The sequence below is a fragment of the Corythoichthys intestinalis genome, chromosome 21, assembly GCF_030265065.1.
Source record: "Corythoichthys intestinalis isolate RoL2023-P3 chromosome 21, ASM3026506v1, whole genome shotgun sequence".
NCBI lineage: Eukaryota > Metazoa > Chordata > Actinopteri > Syngnathiformes > Syngnathidae > Corythoichthys > Corythoichthys intestinalis.
Window position 1 is genome coordinate 11,142,888 of NC_080415.1, and position 16,351 is coordinate 11,159,238.

At 38.8% G+C, this 16,351-nt stretch overlaps 1 protein-coding gene across 3 annotated transcripts in view; it reads right to left on the reverse strand.

Annotated features, from left to right (window-relative positions):
• Nucleotides 1-16,351, reverse strand: part of trrap (transformation/transcription domain-associated protein) — a 217,868-nt gene that overhangs the window by 72,171 nt on the left and 129,346 nt on the right. For all 3 annotated transcript variants that reach the window (XM_057825941.1, XM_057825940.1, XM_057825939.1), the window contains 6 exons: nucleotides 15,021-15,140; nucleotides 9,301-9,588; nucleotides 9,075-9,212; nucleotides 8,863-8,975; nucleotides 4,318-4,453; nucleotides 2,580-2,771 (listed from right to left, as the gene is read on the reverse strand). In XM_057825941.1, the coding sequence (XP_057681924.1) occupies nucleotides 2,580-2,771; nucleotides 4,318-4,453; nucleotides 8,863-8,975; nucleotides 9,075-9,212; nucleotides 9,301-9,588; nucleotides 15,021-15,140 (987 nt within the window). The remainder of the gene's footprint in view (nucleotides 1-2,579; nucleotides 2,772-4,317; nucleotides 4,454-8,862; nucleotides 8,976-9,074; nucleotides 9,213-9,300; nucleotides 9,589-15,020; nucleotides 15,141-16,351) is intronic.

Below are 16,351 nucleotides of genomic sequence, written 5' to 3' on the forward strand. Positions count from 1 at the left end.
CATTTCCAGAAAATAAAACATATACTGTACACACGCATATGCAACAGTTTCTTGTGTAGCATTGTTGTTTTCGTCAACGATGATGAAAATATTTTGTCGACGAATACATTTTTCACGAAGACGAAGAGACGATAACGAACTAAAAACGTGTCTTGGGAGTCTAAAACGTAACGAGACGAATGCCAGTTTTTGTCTGACGAGACGAGCGAAATTGCGCCTTAGTTTCAGTCATATGCTAACAATGTGTGAAATTGTGTGAGTAGTCAGCCTGCATCCGTACATTGTAACTAGGAGCGGGAACTTCTTGGTACATCACGATACGATACGATTTGCGATACAAAGCTCACGATAAAGATGATCTGACGATATGGCGATACAACGATTATCGATACATTGGTCAGAAAATCATTCTAGGATATTCTACAAACAACTAATAAACAGAAAAACGAGCCTCTGCTGTGAATTGGAATGAGTTTATCACTAGTAGACATCCAATCCATTTGAACTGGGAGGGTGCCATCCCTCCCACTTCAAACGGATTGAACGTTGATGGCCGTCAGTGGCAGCCAATGCCAGGCAATGAGGTAATTTTGGGCCATTTAAGATAATTTTCCTGTTGATTTTCAGTTACTCCCTGTTGATTTTTGGGCATTTTATGGGTCACTTCCTGTTTATTTTGAGTTGCAGAACAGGACTTGACCTGGGAATCACCCAAATGAATAGGCAGTGACTCAAACTCAACAGGAAATGACCTGTAAATGCCCTAAAATGAACAGCAAGAGACCTGTAAATGCCCCGAAAATCGGACCGAATGACTGAATGCTCTGGTTTTGAATGAACAAAAGTTCCCAGTCTAAATGGATTGGGCGTCGAGCACTGTCAATGGCAGCCTTAGAGTTAACTGAGACACTATTATGGTGGAAGATTTTGGTAGCAACTTGTTGGTTACTTTATAAAAGGAAAAAAAAAAAAAAAAAAAACTGACAGCTTTTTTGAACGATATCTCGATTCTTGGCAGAAGCATATCGATGACCTTTTGGATACAAAGTATCACGATATATCACTATTTCGATATTTTGTCAGACCCCTAATTGTAACAGTGTTTAGTTCTGTCACTCATGTGATGTGTTGCGCCCACCCCAACACCTGCCAGTGCCCTCTCCAGACATGCGTGTCTTGAAACGTGTTGAAAAGATTTGATCTTGGCAAGAGAGAATATGCAATGTTACTTTATCCTTTAAAGGTCGGTGCTGAGTGATCGTCACACTAAATGTAACTCGTAGCCAGAAGTGGGTAGAGGAGCCAAAAATTTACTAGCACGTCTAGTGTTACTTCAAAATAATATTACTCAAGTAAAAGTAGTCATCCAAAAAATGTACACAAGTACAAGTGAAAAAGTATTTTGTGAAAAGAATACTTAATGAGTAACAATGTGAGTAACTGCTTTAGATGTTTGATTTTTTTTTTTTTTTTAAACAATGGTATACTGTATATTTTTTACAGCAGAATGTATATGAACTGTTATTATTATACTGGACTAAAACATATTACATAAACTCATTAAGCAAAAGAATTACAACAACAACAACAAAATAAAACATTTAATTCCGGCAAGAGAAGGAAATTTACAGAAAAAAGCGTTATCCGTCCAAAGACTATGAGCGCCCTCTAGTGGAGATAAGATTCTTTTAGCATCATAGTAGGAAATATGTTATCTCCGGTTTTCCGTTGTCAGTCCGTGGTCAAATAAAAACTGGGAGATTAAAATCTGCGCTTCAAAGTCATGTTGACACCGGCGCACTCTGTCAAATGCTGATTTTTTTTACGTTGCTTTACAGACGCCACATGATTGAACATGCTGGCGTGATCATAGGCAAGCAACGGAAAGCTTGAACCTGATTGGTTTGAAGGAGTCATGTGATTATTATTGCGACGCCTCAATGGTGAAACTGGTTAGCCACTGTTGGCGTCTCTAGAAAAAAAAAAAAATACACATCTCATACACATCACGGCACATCTAATATGTAGATATATATGTAATACTGTATGTAATAGCAACTAGTGTAGCCGAAAGTAGCGGAGTAAGAGTAGCGTTTTTTTCTTAACAACTTTACAGGAGTAAAAGTAAAAGTAAAAGTATGGCTTAGTAAAACTACTTTTAGATATAAATTTTCTTCAAAAAGTTACTCAAGTAAATGTAACGGAGTAAATAACGAGTTACTACCCACCTTGTTAGCGTAGCATTAACGTTAGCATTAGCATAGTGAGTGTTGTCTTAAACTACCGGAATGTTTTTGTTTTGTTTTATTTGTCAATGTTCTTTTGAAATTGTTGGGAATCTTTATTTTTGAACTAAAACTTTTAAAGACGAAAACATGAGTGTTGAGTCTTCGTCGACTAAAACTAGACTAAATTTGTCTCGAGTCTTCTTCAACGAAAAATAAACAAAGACGAACACATTTTGAAATGACTGAGATATGACAAAGACTCATAAGTATTTTCATCCCAAAGACTAAGACTTAGACGAAAATTAAAAGGGCTGCCAAAAACAACACTTTTGTGTACTTTGCATCATTTACCTGGAGAAGTGGCGTGTGCACATGTGAAACGATATGAGGCAACCTTCTCCACTCCCGGATAGCGAGACTGGACGCCATCTCCACTAGTCTCTCGATAAAGTTGAGCTGCTGCTCCTCTGGGTGGCAAATGGCCAGGTAGCCTCGATGCATGTTCACCTTTGAGGCCATTTCCTTGGGACAACTCATCTCCACCTGGTCATGAATATGTAAACAGAATTTCAATGTGTTCATGGTTGAATAGCCAGCGTGAACAACAAACACAAAATAGACCATGATTAACAATGTGCGGCATTGCATTTTCTTTTTCGTTGACCAGTGAATTTAAATGAGAAACATTTTTAGTTTACAAAACATTCGGCTTCTCTTATAGTTTATTATTCATATTTACGCAAGTTAATCCTGAAAACTGGTATGAGACTGATAGTATCATTTCTTCTTGGAAAAAATGTTTTAATATGAATTAGTTATTTGCTGTATCAATATAAACATCACATAGAACTTGAAAAGTACAAATGGTAAAAGGTGGATAACTCACTATTATTACGAAACAATAACATGGTTTCTAATTCATTTTGTCAGATGGTGCCTCGGGAGATTTAATACTTAAAACTAATCAACTTCACAGGTTTGACATCACAGGAGAAGAAATGGCCTTGCTAATAATTAAAATGCTGAGTTGATTAGTACAAAACAAACAGTAACCTGAGGGGGACTTCAAAGTCAAACCTGTATTTTAGGTGTTGAATTTAAAACAAATGAGGAGTATCACGACTACAGTGGCTGAAAGGTGCTATGGAAGCTTTGGTGTGTATTTGCATGGGCTGCTAAGAAAATTACAGTGATTGGTCAGAGCACAGTTATCAGGGGTGACGCTTGATGAATGTCCCGGAGACAACGACGGCCTTATCAAGAGCCAGCTTTAATTGAAAGCCGGGGCATTTGGATTCCACTTCTGAGCTAGCAAGGAAAGCCTCTCCCATCCTCGCCACCATAAAACAAATCAGCCCGCAGCAGATGCCAGGGTAATTATTCACACGCCGAGATGTCGTAAATATTAGTGGCTAACAGAGCAAGAGGGAAAGGTAGGACGGGACACTGCGGGCAAGTGGAAGATTAGGTAAAAGGATGTAAATGAACAGGCAAAGATGAAAAGTAAAAGTTAAAATTGGTAACAGAGGAATGGCACAAGAAGGTGATGAAGTAGAGTTGGTGTTGCCATCCAGACAATTTAATTAGGTGTCACCTTAGGACACATCAGCTCAATGGATTGGTTCCAAGTCTCCTTGAAAGAGCAAAGCAGGATTCTTTGTTAAATGTCAGGTACTATCACACACTTTCCATCCGTCTATGCTTCCTCTTAGCAAACATGCAGCCAATAAATTAACAAGCTGCACTTCCACAGCTATCGGATTCTCCTAGTAGGTTGCTGAGTGACAAGATGGTTGAATATCAAGTTACGTCCCGACAATGACAAAATATCTTTGCGGGATATTAAAACATTACACTCAATTCTAGGAATAAAATGAAGAAAAGTGGAGTGGAATCTCTTGTTCACCGGGTTCAAACCGTTCCGCACCATCAGTGATGTGTTTTATAGGGACTCTAGATTATAACTCTAGTACATAGCCTTATTCCATCCAGCCTTTTGAGGTTAGGCCACAATTTCAGAGCGAGCACATCATGGGTACACGTGAATGTGAAGAGACTTGATTTGAAATAGTAACTCTGTACTCCTCACCTGCACCAGAGCTTCCTTCATGGCAGCCCAATTGGAAACCCTCCAAGCGCATTCCAGCACTAAATAGGGGTTGGAATGGTTTTTAGATTGGCCATATTCTGTCAAAGGTTCCCACTGGTTCAATTCCTTAGAACATCTGGACATAACAGAGAACATGTTGACTTTAAATGGTTTGTGTCTTGCAATGCAAAACAAATGTTAATTACTAAAAAAATGCGGAAGAGAAGAATCTTTCGCTTCAACAGGGAGAAATAGACTGCATTAAGCGAATTGACCATTTCAATGAGATGGATCATAAAATCTGACATTTCACCACCATCAGTGTACACACACACACAATGATGTATGAAAATTTACATAATTAAATACTTTGACATTATTGTGCATGTTAAAAATATACAGTGGGAATTTATCGTTCCTGGACCTTTTTTGTAAGTTCAAATGGTCGTATGTGGAAAATATCGTATGTTGCGCGATCGTTTGTCGAGGTACCACTGTATCTGCATTATTTTTACTGCCTTGGAAAACACAGACAAGGCTGAAAAAACAGCTTCTGCTCTTGCGCCCCTCTTTAAAATAAACTGCTGTATTTTAAGCCAAAAGAACGGTTGTGTTTGATAGAACAACATGCTGCCATAGCAGTTTCATGGCGCATTAAACTATCTTTAATTTGTCCGTTTTACCTTGGAGACCCCCGTTTACAGACAGCTCAAACACTTTTGTTTCAACCCAGCCATAAAAATAAGGTAAGTTGCATAAACCTTACAGGGGCAACTAGTGCCAACAGAAAGTCACTCATTTTACTTATACATGTCCAGTTTTTTTCAGGTTGGTCATTGTAGTTTCAAGACCTTTTTTAATACAACATTTTATGGCCCATGTCCACATGTCTGCCTGTTGCCGTGACGACCCTTTGTTCGCTATTAAAAGGAAGTGTATTTACTAAGGCAGCTTATAAAGCCACGGATTTTGGCACACTTGGTCGAATTGGCCCAATTAGAAGATTGATTTTGGTTTTGAAAAAGGGCATAGCTGCACAGCTCAGTCCCACCTACTTTTTTGCAGTACTCTCCCCCAGGGGTCGCGTTAACCGAATATTTTCCGTCGTTGACCGATTTTTTAAAACGGTGACGGAAAAAACAAGTCCATCCGTCATTTTGACCGGTTGCAATTCACACCCCAGACCACAGGGTGGCGAGTGAGCATATTAATTAGCTATTGTCTCTCTTGATGCATGACGTCGTTGGCCTTACTCTAAAAAATGTCAAGGCAACTGAGTGTCCGCAGTTTCTTCAAAAAGCCCCAAAACGACGATGGTGTTGATAAAAGAGGTGAAAAAACAGGGACTGTACAAGCGGGCACGCAATTCAAGTCCATGCGCACCAGGAGGAAAGTGTGAGACTACGTTCAGGCCACAGCAGGTGAACTGTTAATTTCATTGTTCCATATGCTACATATGGTAGGCTACCTACCTACTGGGGCCAGAGTCAGCTGTTTTTGTCACTGCGGAGAAAAAGTTACATATTCATCTACTTGATGTGTTATGGCACGGTGTGGATTCTCTGTTAAGCTTGTTCGGACAGACTATTAATTTAAAATGAATGAAAACTAAATACTATTGAATATGTTGAAGCGGTATGCAATGTTAAGAGTCTTGTTAGCTGTAGGCGCACTATCCTATTCCCCTCACTATCCACTCGCGGAGGCCTGCGCTTGTCAGTGACGTTCCTTATTCTCGCTATATGATTATACAACTTTAACATTTGTTAATAATACGATCTGTGTGTAGTATCATCCATCGCTTTTCCTTTTTAAATGGGCACTTATAAGCAAACGCAAGAAGTAACAACGGGAACATTTTTAAACAGGCATTTCACGGGAGAGCATTTCGACTCTTCGGCCAATCATATAGCGAGAGCGAGTGGATAGTGAGGGGACCGTGCGCGGCTCTTAAGTGTCTCTGTCACGTGACTGTTGTAGCCGGTAACGCGCTCGGCCAAATGGACACACAAGTACGGAAGGTGAATTATGCCAAACGAAAGGTCACCACAATGTCATTATCATCATTTAAAAAATTTAAGTGACGGGTAAAAATAGATTATGACCGGATTTTTATGACCCTGTCAGTCAAAATGACAGACAACGAAAAAGTCTAGCGCAACCTCTGCTCCAACTACAGCTGCAAGTCGCTTTTTTAGGGGGCTTTTTTATCCTAGGTGTGTGAATGTATTTCTAGTTATAATATTTGAAATGTATATCATTTTTAGCTTAGAATCATTAATTGATGTCTAATATTTTGTAAAAAAAAAAAAAAAAGAAAAAGAAAATTGAAAAACGACTTTATAAAATTATTCCCTCGCATATTTGACATTTTTAAACATATTACGTCACAATGAAAAAAATAGTGTCTGTAAATAGGTCACAGATATATCTACCTCATAAATGTCGCTTAATTGTATTTTTTTTTTGGTTACTGTCACATTTTCCCGCAATATTTTAGATGATAATCGATCCAAACAAAGAAAAATTGGAGGAAAAAAAAAAAAACGTTTAAAAGGGTAAATATTTGAAAAAGAAAATCTCGACGACTCCTTGATGTCTGTGATTCCTGCATTGCAACCCTTGTTATATTACAGTGTTTCAACCATAAAATCCCCCCCAAAATTCCGGCTGGTAAGGTAAGTACGCGATAATATCTTGTTAAAATCATGGTGTCTTTTACTATGCACTCTCATGCTCTCAACTCGAGTTACGGTTTAGGGGTTTAAAAAAAACTTTTTTTAAATGCCCTCCAGTTCAAAATGTTTTTTCCCCCAGAAAATCGAGATTTTAAGCTTTCACACATGCATATGGGACAATTTTGAAATGTGGCCAAATTGGGGGTCTCGGAACTTCAAGTCACTTGAGTGTTTTCCGCTATATTATATATATACACACACACATATTATATATATATATATATATATATATATATATATATATATATATATATATATATACACACACACACACACACACACACAATATATATACACACACATATATACACACACACATATATAATTATAATATATTATATATATTTATATATATATATATAATTATAATCATTTTTTAAAATTAATTACGTTAAAATATTTGACGCAATTAACGCAGATGCACCGCTCAGACAGATTTAAATGACAGTTCAGCAGAGGTTGCGCTAGTCTTTTTCGTTGTCTGTCATTTTGACTGACAGTGTCATAAAAATCCGGTCATAATCTATTTTTACCCGTCACTTACATTTTTAAAATGATAATAATGACATACTCAATAGTATTTAGTTTTCATTCATTTTTAATTAATATTCTGTCCGAACAAGCTTAACAAGAGGCAAACAGACAGCGGAGTGCACCAATCAGCGACGGGCAGACGTGCCGTTAGCAAAGCGACGAGGGCAGGACGAGGGACTTGCGCGCGGAAGTAAACATACGAGGAGAACGGAGTTTATTCAACAAGGCTCGCGCGAGACAGACTGTTGTCAATGTCTCGTGTCAATGTGTTTTAGCTCATTTAAAACTGGATTTACCGTGGATTGGAACATATTCTCGGCTCTCCCGTTCGCCATCCGTGTTGTTGTAGAGACGACTTTCGGCGCGCAACAGTGACGTTGCTCGTGAAGAACACGTCACGCAAATAAACAAATCTGATTTGTCGATTGATTTTGTACCTACTCGAGAGGCTGTGTCCCAGACTTTTCTCTCAGTGTTTGAAAAATACAGGGAGAACAGTCTGGCCGTGCCAGGCAAACACTGTTGCCTTGCCATTTTTCCGAGTAAGGCCAACGACGTCATGCATCAAGAGAGACAATAGCTAATTAATATGCTCACTCGCCACCCTGTGGTCTGGGGTGTGAATTGCAACCTGTCAAAATGACGGATGGACTTCAGTTTTTTCCGTCACCGTTTTAAAAAACCGGTCAACGACGGAAAATATTCGGTTAACGCGACCCCTGCAGTACAGTGAAACGCTCTCTTGTTAATTGTGTTTTATGGAGTTTTGCCGCCCTCTGCTGGCGCTTGGGTGCGACTGATTTTATAGGTTTCAGCACCCATGAGCATTGTGTAAGTAATTATTGACATCAACAATGGCGGGCTACTAGTTTATTTTTTGATTGAAAATTTTACAAAATTTATTAAAACGAAAACATTAAGAGGGGTTTTAATATAAAATTTCTATAACTTGTACTAACATTTTTCTTTTAAGAACTACAAGTCTTTCTATTCATGGATCACTTTAACAGAAAGTTAATAATGTTAATGCCATCTTTTTGATTTATTTTTATAATAAACAAATACAGTCCTTATGTACCGTATGTTGAATGTATATATCCATCTTGTGTCTTATCTTTCCATTCCAGCAATAAAATTACAGAAAAATATGGCATATTTTATAGATGGTTTGAATTGCAATAAATTGCGATTAATTACGATTAATTAATTTTTAAGCTGTAATTATATATATATATATATATGTATATAAATATCATTTGAACAAATTGAATACCGTATCCAATGGTCTTCCCAGAGCTGGTACTCAGGGAATACAGCTGGTGAAACCGTGCTCCTCTCATGCTCTTTTCGAGCCTTCTCCATGGCCTTTTCATAGCTTTCCTGAGCCTGTAAACACACAGATATTTAGGCTAAGCTTCCAAGAAGAGCCTTGACATATTAAGGAAGTTGTATTATAAATGCATATTGAGGCATTTAACACGTCACCTGTTCAAAAAAACCATGCTGTTCATAGGCAATGGCAGTGGCAGTTTCAGGGAACTTGCATCTCTTCTGCCACAAGCCTGCCCACATGTCCTCCTCTTGGAGCAGTGAGTATAGCTCAGCCAGGGAATCTAAAATTTCCTTTAAAAAAAATAAAAAGATGCCATATATTTGAGTACTTAGCATAAAAAGATGCTGAAACATTAAAATGGATGATCAAACACTTCACCTGTTGAGGTGGCGTGATACTCTCCTGCTCATAGACCTCTGTACTTTGCTTAGGTTTGCTGTGAAGACTGAGTCCCTTTTCAAAGGCCTGCTGCTCCAGCATAAGAGTAGATCGTAACCAGAGGTTGTGTGTTTTGCCCAAGTACTTGAGCACACAGGGACGGATCGGAATGGGGGGCACACATTGAGACATGGCCTCCACAAAGCAATTCAGCGCACTGGGCTGACAATCTCTCTGGGCTTGGTGGCTCCCGCTGCACAGGAAAGGACTCATTTCTCCAGATAATGCCTGCAGTGGTAAGAATAATTTCAAGGTGACGTAATACAGCATTCATAAAATTATTATGTTGTATGATTATTTGTATGAAGACAATTTGTAGAGTACAGCAATAAAGCAAGACAATCTAATCCTACGAGTTAAAGTTCGCATACAATGGCATTTATTTTTATTGAGCAGTGTGGAGAAGAACTCCGACAGGGATAGAGAAACTTCATGTTTGCAAGACTTCCAACTGCAAATATAATAGCAATGACAAAAATAATGGGTTCATCTCATGCTGTAATTGCATAACACCTACTAGTCCCTCGCACGAAAAATTCCATCGTGGAGATGGGTATAGTGACAGAGTGAGAAAGGAAGATGTACAAATGTTTGTAGAAATAAGCAGTGGTGGATGAAGTACTCACTATATTTTTTTACTTAAGTAAATGTACCGATACAGATGCAAAAAATGACAATGTATAATTTAATTCAGTTCAATAAACTTTATTAATCCATTCGGAGGGCTCCCTCAGGGAAATTAGTCAGTAAAAGTATTTTATTCCGATGCAAAAATGTAATATGTGTGTGTATATATATGGCGGAAAACCCAGACAAGACTGCAAAAGCAGTTTCTGCTCTTGCACGCCTCTTTAAAGGAAACTGCTGTATTTTATGCCAAAAGAAATGTTGTGGTTATTGTGTTGTATATGCCGCCATAGCAGATTCATGGCACATTAAGCTCCCGAACTATTTTTAATTTGTCTGTTTTACTCTGGAAATCCCCATTTGCGGACGTGGCGCAACCTCTTTTGCTTCAACCCAGTCATAAAACGAAGGTAATTATATTTATTAATCAAAACGTCCGTCATTTTTAGCTTAGAATCATTAATTGATGTCTAACATTTTGATTAAAAAAAAAAAAAAAAAAAAACGACTTAAAAATTAATTCACTTGCATATTTTAACTTTTAAACAAATTACGTCACAATGAAAAAAATGGTGTCTGTAAAAAAGTCACGGATATCTACCTAATAACTATCGCTTAATTGTATTTTTTTTTGTTACTGTCGTATTTTCTCCGATATGTTAGATGATAATCTATCCAAACCAAAAAAAATGTAAAAAACGTTTAAAAGGGTAAATATATGAAAAAGAAAATCTCGACCACTCCTTGATGTCTGCGATTTCTGCATCGCAACACTTGTTATATTACCATGTTTCACCCATGAAATCCCCCCAAAATCCAGGTGTGGCCATTCACAGCTGTGTATTGACACTCGGTATCTTTATATCACTGTAATTTTCGGACTATAAGGCGCTTTTTTCCTTCATTTTTAATCCTGCAGCTTATTTGTTGATTTATTTGGGTTAATAGGCAACATATCCCTCCTAGCATGCATTGCAGTGCTACAGGTGTAAATGTTGTTATGGTATTTGGTAACACTTTATTTGACAACGACATCATAAGACTGTCATAAAACAGAGATAATTATGACATGACACTATCATGGGCATTCCTGAATGCTTATGACAGATGTTATTAAGTGTCATCCGGCGAATTATGTTATGAACTCCATTTATGACCAGCTCGGATCTTTTACATCCATTCAAAAGTGAGATAATTTGCATTCATTAATGCTCATGACAGTGTCATGTCTTAAGGGGCAACTGTCAAATAAAGTGTTACCAAATACCATAACTAGCAATTAATGAAACAACTGGAACAGTAACTGAATAAATAATTAGCACATTACACAAATTTTGATCGATATTTACATCTGTAGACCTGAAATGCATGCTAGCAGGCATGTTGGACAACAACAGTGTTGACAGCAGGTGGCAGAAGAGGTTGACTGTCTCCCCCAAGGGAGCAGTGATGGCCAAATGAAGCTTCTACTTGGTCTGATGACAGTCGTGTGATGCCGCTATCGAATAAAGTGTTACCGGTTAATATCTTTTGGAGTACACATCCCATAATACAGTGAGGACAGCTGCAGCTAATAGTCTGGTGCGGCTTATCTATGAACCAATACCGTTTTCGTGTCACTTACCGTTTACCGGTCCATTATTTTAACATTTGACCGCAGCCTTTATTTTTCTCCTGGCGCTCACTACACTTTGTCTCTGTGTTGTGTGATGACATGTAAACACCAAGCAGCTATCGCTATTGGCCTGCTCCAGACCAATGAGAACGGGCCAACAGCCACTCCTGACCAATGACAAGGCCGCTATGTCGGCGCTGCCAACATGGCGGCGGTCGGGGAATATTTCAAAATAGAAATCCTGTCAATTAAAATCAATGGCTGCATGCAAGATTTGCGGCCTGAAAGTTTCGAGATGTGGAGTTAAATCGGCCAGTTTCAATACCTCGAACCTGATAAAACATTTGAAGACGAAACGTGAACGAACACAACGAGTTTGAGCCTGCAAGAGCAGGACTGCTCTCCAGAGGAAGGGCGCAGGACCGGAGCAACAATCTTTGGTCAGTTTACTACGTCTACTTTACTTTTATTGTCTTTTACTGAAAGAAATGCCACAGTAATTTGGGACCTGTTTCCAAAGTAGGGTTGCCACCTTTTAGAAATAGAAATAAGGGACTCCCCCCACCCCTCCCGAAAAAAGGAGGCTAATAGAGAGACGGGATGCTGTGGTCAATTATTATTACTTATAATTGTTAGCGTCCGCAAATGCGGAAACAAGGTTGGACCTCGAAGCGGACAACAAGCGGGGGATACGTACAAGGGTTTAATTGCAAACAAAAAATTACACGCAATCGTGGGATAGTAGAAATAACAAAAGGAGTCCGTGACAGCAGGTCGACGGAGCTCAATACTACAAACTCGAAGGTTAACTAAGACGATAGGCAGCGAGCCAAAAAGCCAAAATAAAAACACTCAAATACCTGCACAGGGTAGAGGTTACAAACGAGTGCAGCACACTAACAGAAAAAACCCAACGCAGGGGCGTAACAAGCAAATGTAGCGAGACTATAGTGCGAGATGTCAAATGGCGATCAGCAAAGCAAATATCTCGGCAGCCTTCTCTGAGCTCACCCGTGCTTAAATGCTGCGTTGATGAGCCCGCATTGGATTCAGGTGCGACGTCAGGAACGCCCCCACTAACAGCCCAGCAACAAAACATAATCTAACCAGCAGCAGAATGTGACAATAATTTCATGAAAGTTGCACTGTTTGGCCTTTGAGAGGTTTAAAAAAAGTTTACTCAGTTCATTCAGAGTTTATTATTATGAACTGATTTTTACTTTCTTACTGTTGGGCTAGTATTATACTTTTTACCAGTCTTTTTCCTATTTTGCAAAGGTAAGCAACAGCCTGACAAAGACTTGATAGCAATGATTTCACATCCAATTATGTAGCTCTTTAGGGAAAAAAATAAAAAAATAAAAATAAAAAAATTATATATATATATATATACGGGGTGGTATCGGTATGGTATCGGTATCGGCCAATACCAGCCAGGTATCGGTATCGGGGCCAAAAATGGTATCGGTGCAACACTAGTGCATACCGCCATCTACTGTACAAGAGTGCGGTGGTTTTTATTGGTCAATATCTTGTTCACCTGCCTAATCTTGCTTGTACTCATGTTGCTGCCGTTAGTGGTCATTCTCGGTATAGTTTAACGGGGCTAATCGATTGCGCCGAAGACATAAAACGAACTATCAATTCACAATGAGAAAAAAAGAAAACAAACAAAAGTAATGTGTAATGCAGGCGACAATTTGAAAAGAAGTGGAGTAAAAAGTACAGATACATGCTGTAAAATGTAGTCAAGTAAAAATTACCATTTCATAATTGTACTCAACTACAAAAACAAAATGCACTCCAGTACAATAACGAAATACTTTTACTCTGTTACATTCAACTAGGGCTGCAGCTATCGATTTTTTTAGTAGTCGATTAATCAATGAACTACTTAGTTCGAATAATCGAGTAATCGGATAAGGGACATGAAATACCTGAGCTGAGCCTCAAACTGTATAAAAATAAATAAATAAATAAGGATCTATGTACAACAAAAGAACAATTGGCCAACTTGCTTGCAAAAGTCTGCTAGCTTAAATGCTATAAAACACTTACTTTTTGTTTTTTTTTAAATAATGTTCATAACAAATGGTTCAGACAGATATTCCTATAAAAAATGGCTAAATAGACACAGAAACTAAATAACGAATGCATTAAAAAAAAAAAAAAAAAAAAAAAAAAAAAAAAAAAAAAAAAACATTAGCTCAAACAAAAACTTAGCTTATGTTGTTCTTAACATGGAGCAGCTGGATTCAGCCATGTGAAATGAGGCAGACAAGAGGGCAGTGTATACACCCAAATCAATAAAACTAAGAACAAGCACTTTCAAAATTTGCCATTTCAACGCCACTTTAATTAAACGAAAACTCGAAGTAGCAAAATTTAATTCGAATATTTTTTTCCTAATCAAATACTCGAGTTAATCGATTAATCGTTGCAGCACTACATTCAACCACTGGAAATAAGTTGGTTCTTCCTTGATAATATCATCGAATTAAGATAGCAACTACAGAGGTCATGGCTTGTACTCCATGTTCCCGTAAGTAACATGGCAGTCTGATAAAGTGGTATCGGTGTATTAGTATCAAAGCATTTGTTTTTTTCAAGGTTTGTCCCTTGTGAATTATGAACCATTTAATGTTGTGTAGCCTAGTAAAATGCGGTCTTTTTTATTTCACTCAATGGGTCAATGTGCGAAAATGTGATTTCCAAGTTCATAGTCGCAATCATCAAATCCTCATCAAGCAGATGGACTGTAGACGAATCACAAACACAGCACACACACAGAAATAAATGATGCATTGCTGCTGACTATAAATTGCAATGCCTACTGACAGCATTGAATATTTAATGCGTTGATGGTCACTTTAATTAAGCTAGCAATAATGAAGACCAATTGATCACGAAATTTCTTTTCAGAAAGTGACGCTAAAAGCAGAGATGGAGTGCTATTGCTTTCACCATAAACTGTCACAGTATCATGTGATGAGGCACAGACACATCCATTCAAATAAACACACATAGCATGTGTGACTTGGAAGTCACGTAGATTTTTTTTTTTTTTTTTTAATTCTAATGACTGCATCTCTCAGACACTGAAGAGCTCAATCACTTAAAATCAGGCCTTTCAACCCCACTCAAAATACTCCATATTCATTTGGTTGTTAGTTCAGCTCATTAAAGCTTTCTTCCTCGGCTTCTCATTTCCATTTTTAGCATAAATGAACCTCATTAAGTACAATCACGTGTGATGAGATGGCAAAGACGAAGGTCATAGTTGTGTGACCATTTCAGTGTTTTGCATGTGGCGTTCTACCATTTGGTCCTTACGGACAATTAAGATTTCATAATGCAAGCCTGAATGTTTTCCAAGTCCCAGTGCTGAGCTTAGAGACGCTCACGGTAATATACTCACATGCTGCTGCCTGTCAGAAAGAATCTTCCAGAGACGAGGAAAGAGTTGCACCCAAGATCTCTCAGCCAGAGGAGTAGAGATGTGACACAGCTGGACAAGAGCATTCAGCAGCGCCCCAGTCTAACAAACAACAAGGTTGAAATGAGTTTCAAATTCTACTGTATGGTTAAAGTGCGTATGACACCAAAAAGCATGTTTATTTCATATTTCACGCTGTGTTTTATGCTCCTGAATGAAATGGGCCGCTTGGATGTGTGTGGAAGCGATCGTTTTATATATTCAATTTTTGAATCCCGCGCCATGAAAATGAGTAATTTCCAGCTCCAGCCTCGGGTTTAGGACGAATACGAATATGACATCACCCGGGTCAGCATCTCACAATACAGCATTGCTTTATAGCATGCAGATGGACTGCGGATTCAGCTGATTTTGCGGATCAATTCATTTACTTTTTGCATCACGCCAGCCAAACCGCTGCGGGCTTTTGTAGGTGCACCAGGGAGAGGCGTAAGCCTTTTTGGGTTTCAGAAAGTTCCCGTTCACCCCGAGATCGGCCAAAACAAGTGTGCGACAATTGTGGGACCATTGGATTTAAGAGGAAGTGAGTAAACATCGTGTTCTGTATTATGTCAAATACTGGGATCATGGCACATGTTTTAATACGGAGGTGGCTTGCATTTTGTGGCTGACAATGCTCCTTCTCCACTGATGCCACTTGGCCGACGACCGGCGGCTTGTCGCACACACCCCACACCGGGAGAGCGCTATACTTTCCTTATTGCAGTCTTCGTGTGCCAGGAGTTCTGTCAAATTTTCTACCCCATCAGAAATTTCAACTTTGTGTTAAAATGCCCACGAATATGGCGACTACAAAGTAAACACTAAAAACTTTCTTTAAATAAAGGAATATTTACTTACATTTGATCATGGACGGACATGTAGAAAAGTTCTCTTCAGACACATCCTGCCTTGTTAGCTGCACAGAACAACTGCACACCGCTCTCTGACTCACACTGTTTACGTCTTCGCGGTGTAGTTAAGCATTAATTTACGCCATATTCGTCTTAAACATGTGGCAGCTGCGTGCTCCTCAGATGTCGTCATTGCCCAGCTGCTTCCCCGCAAACGAGCTCTCCTGCCCGCAGCAGAGGAATGCGCTGTAACTGGGTTGCCCATTGGGGAAGACAATCAACAACCCCGCCGCTGTGTGATATGAGCCGGGCTAGTTTGTGTGATTTTTCGCTTAAAAAAGCGAAAATAAGACTGAGACGTCACTCGGTTCGGGTTAGCATATCGGCTAGCTGTCACGCCTCTTGGTTTGTTTACATTCT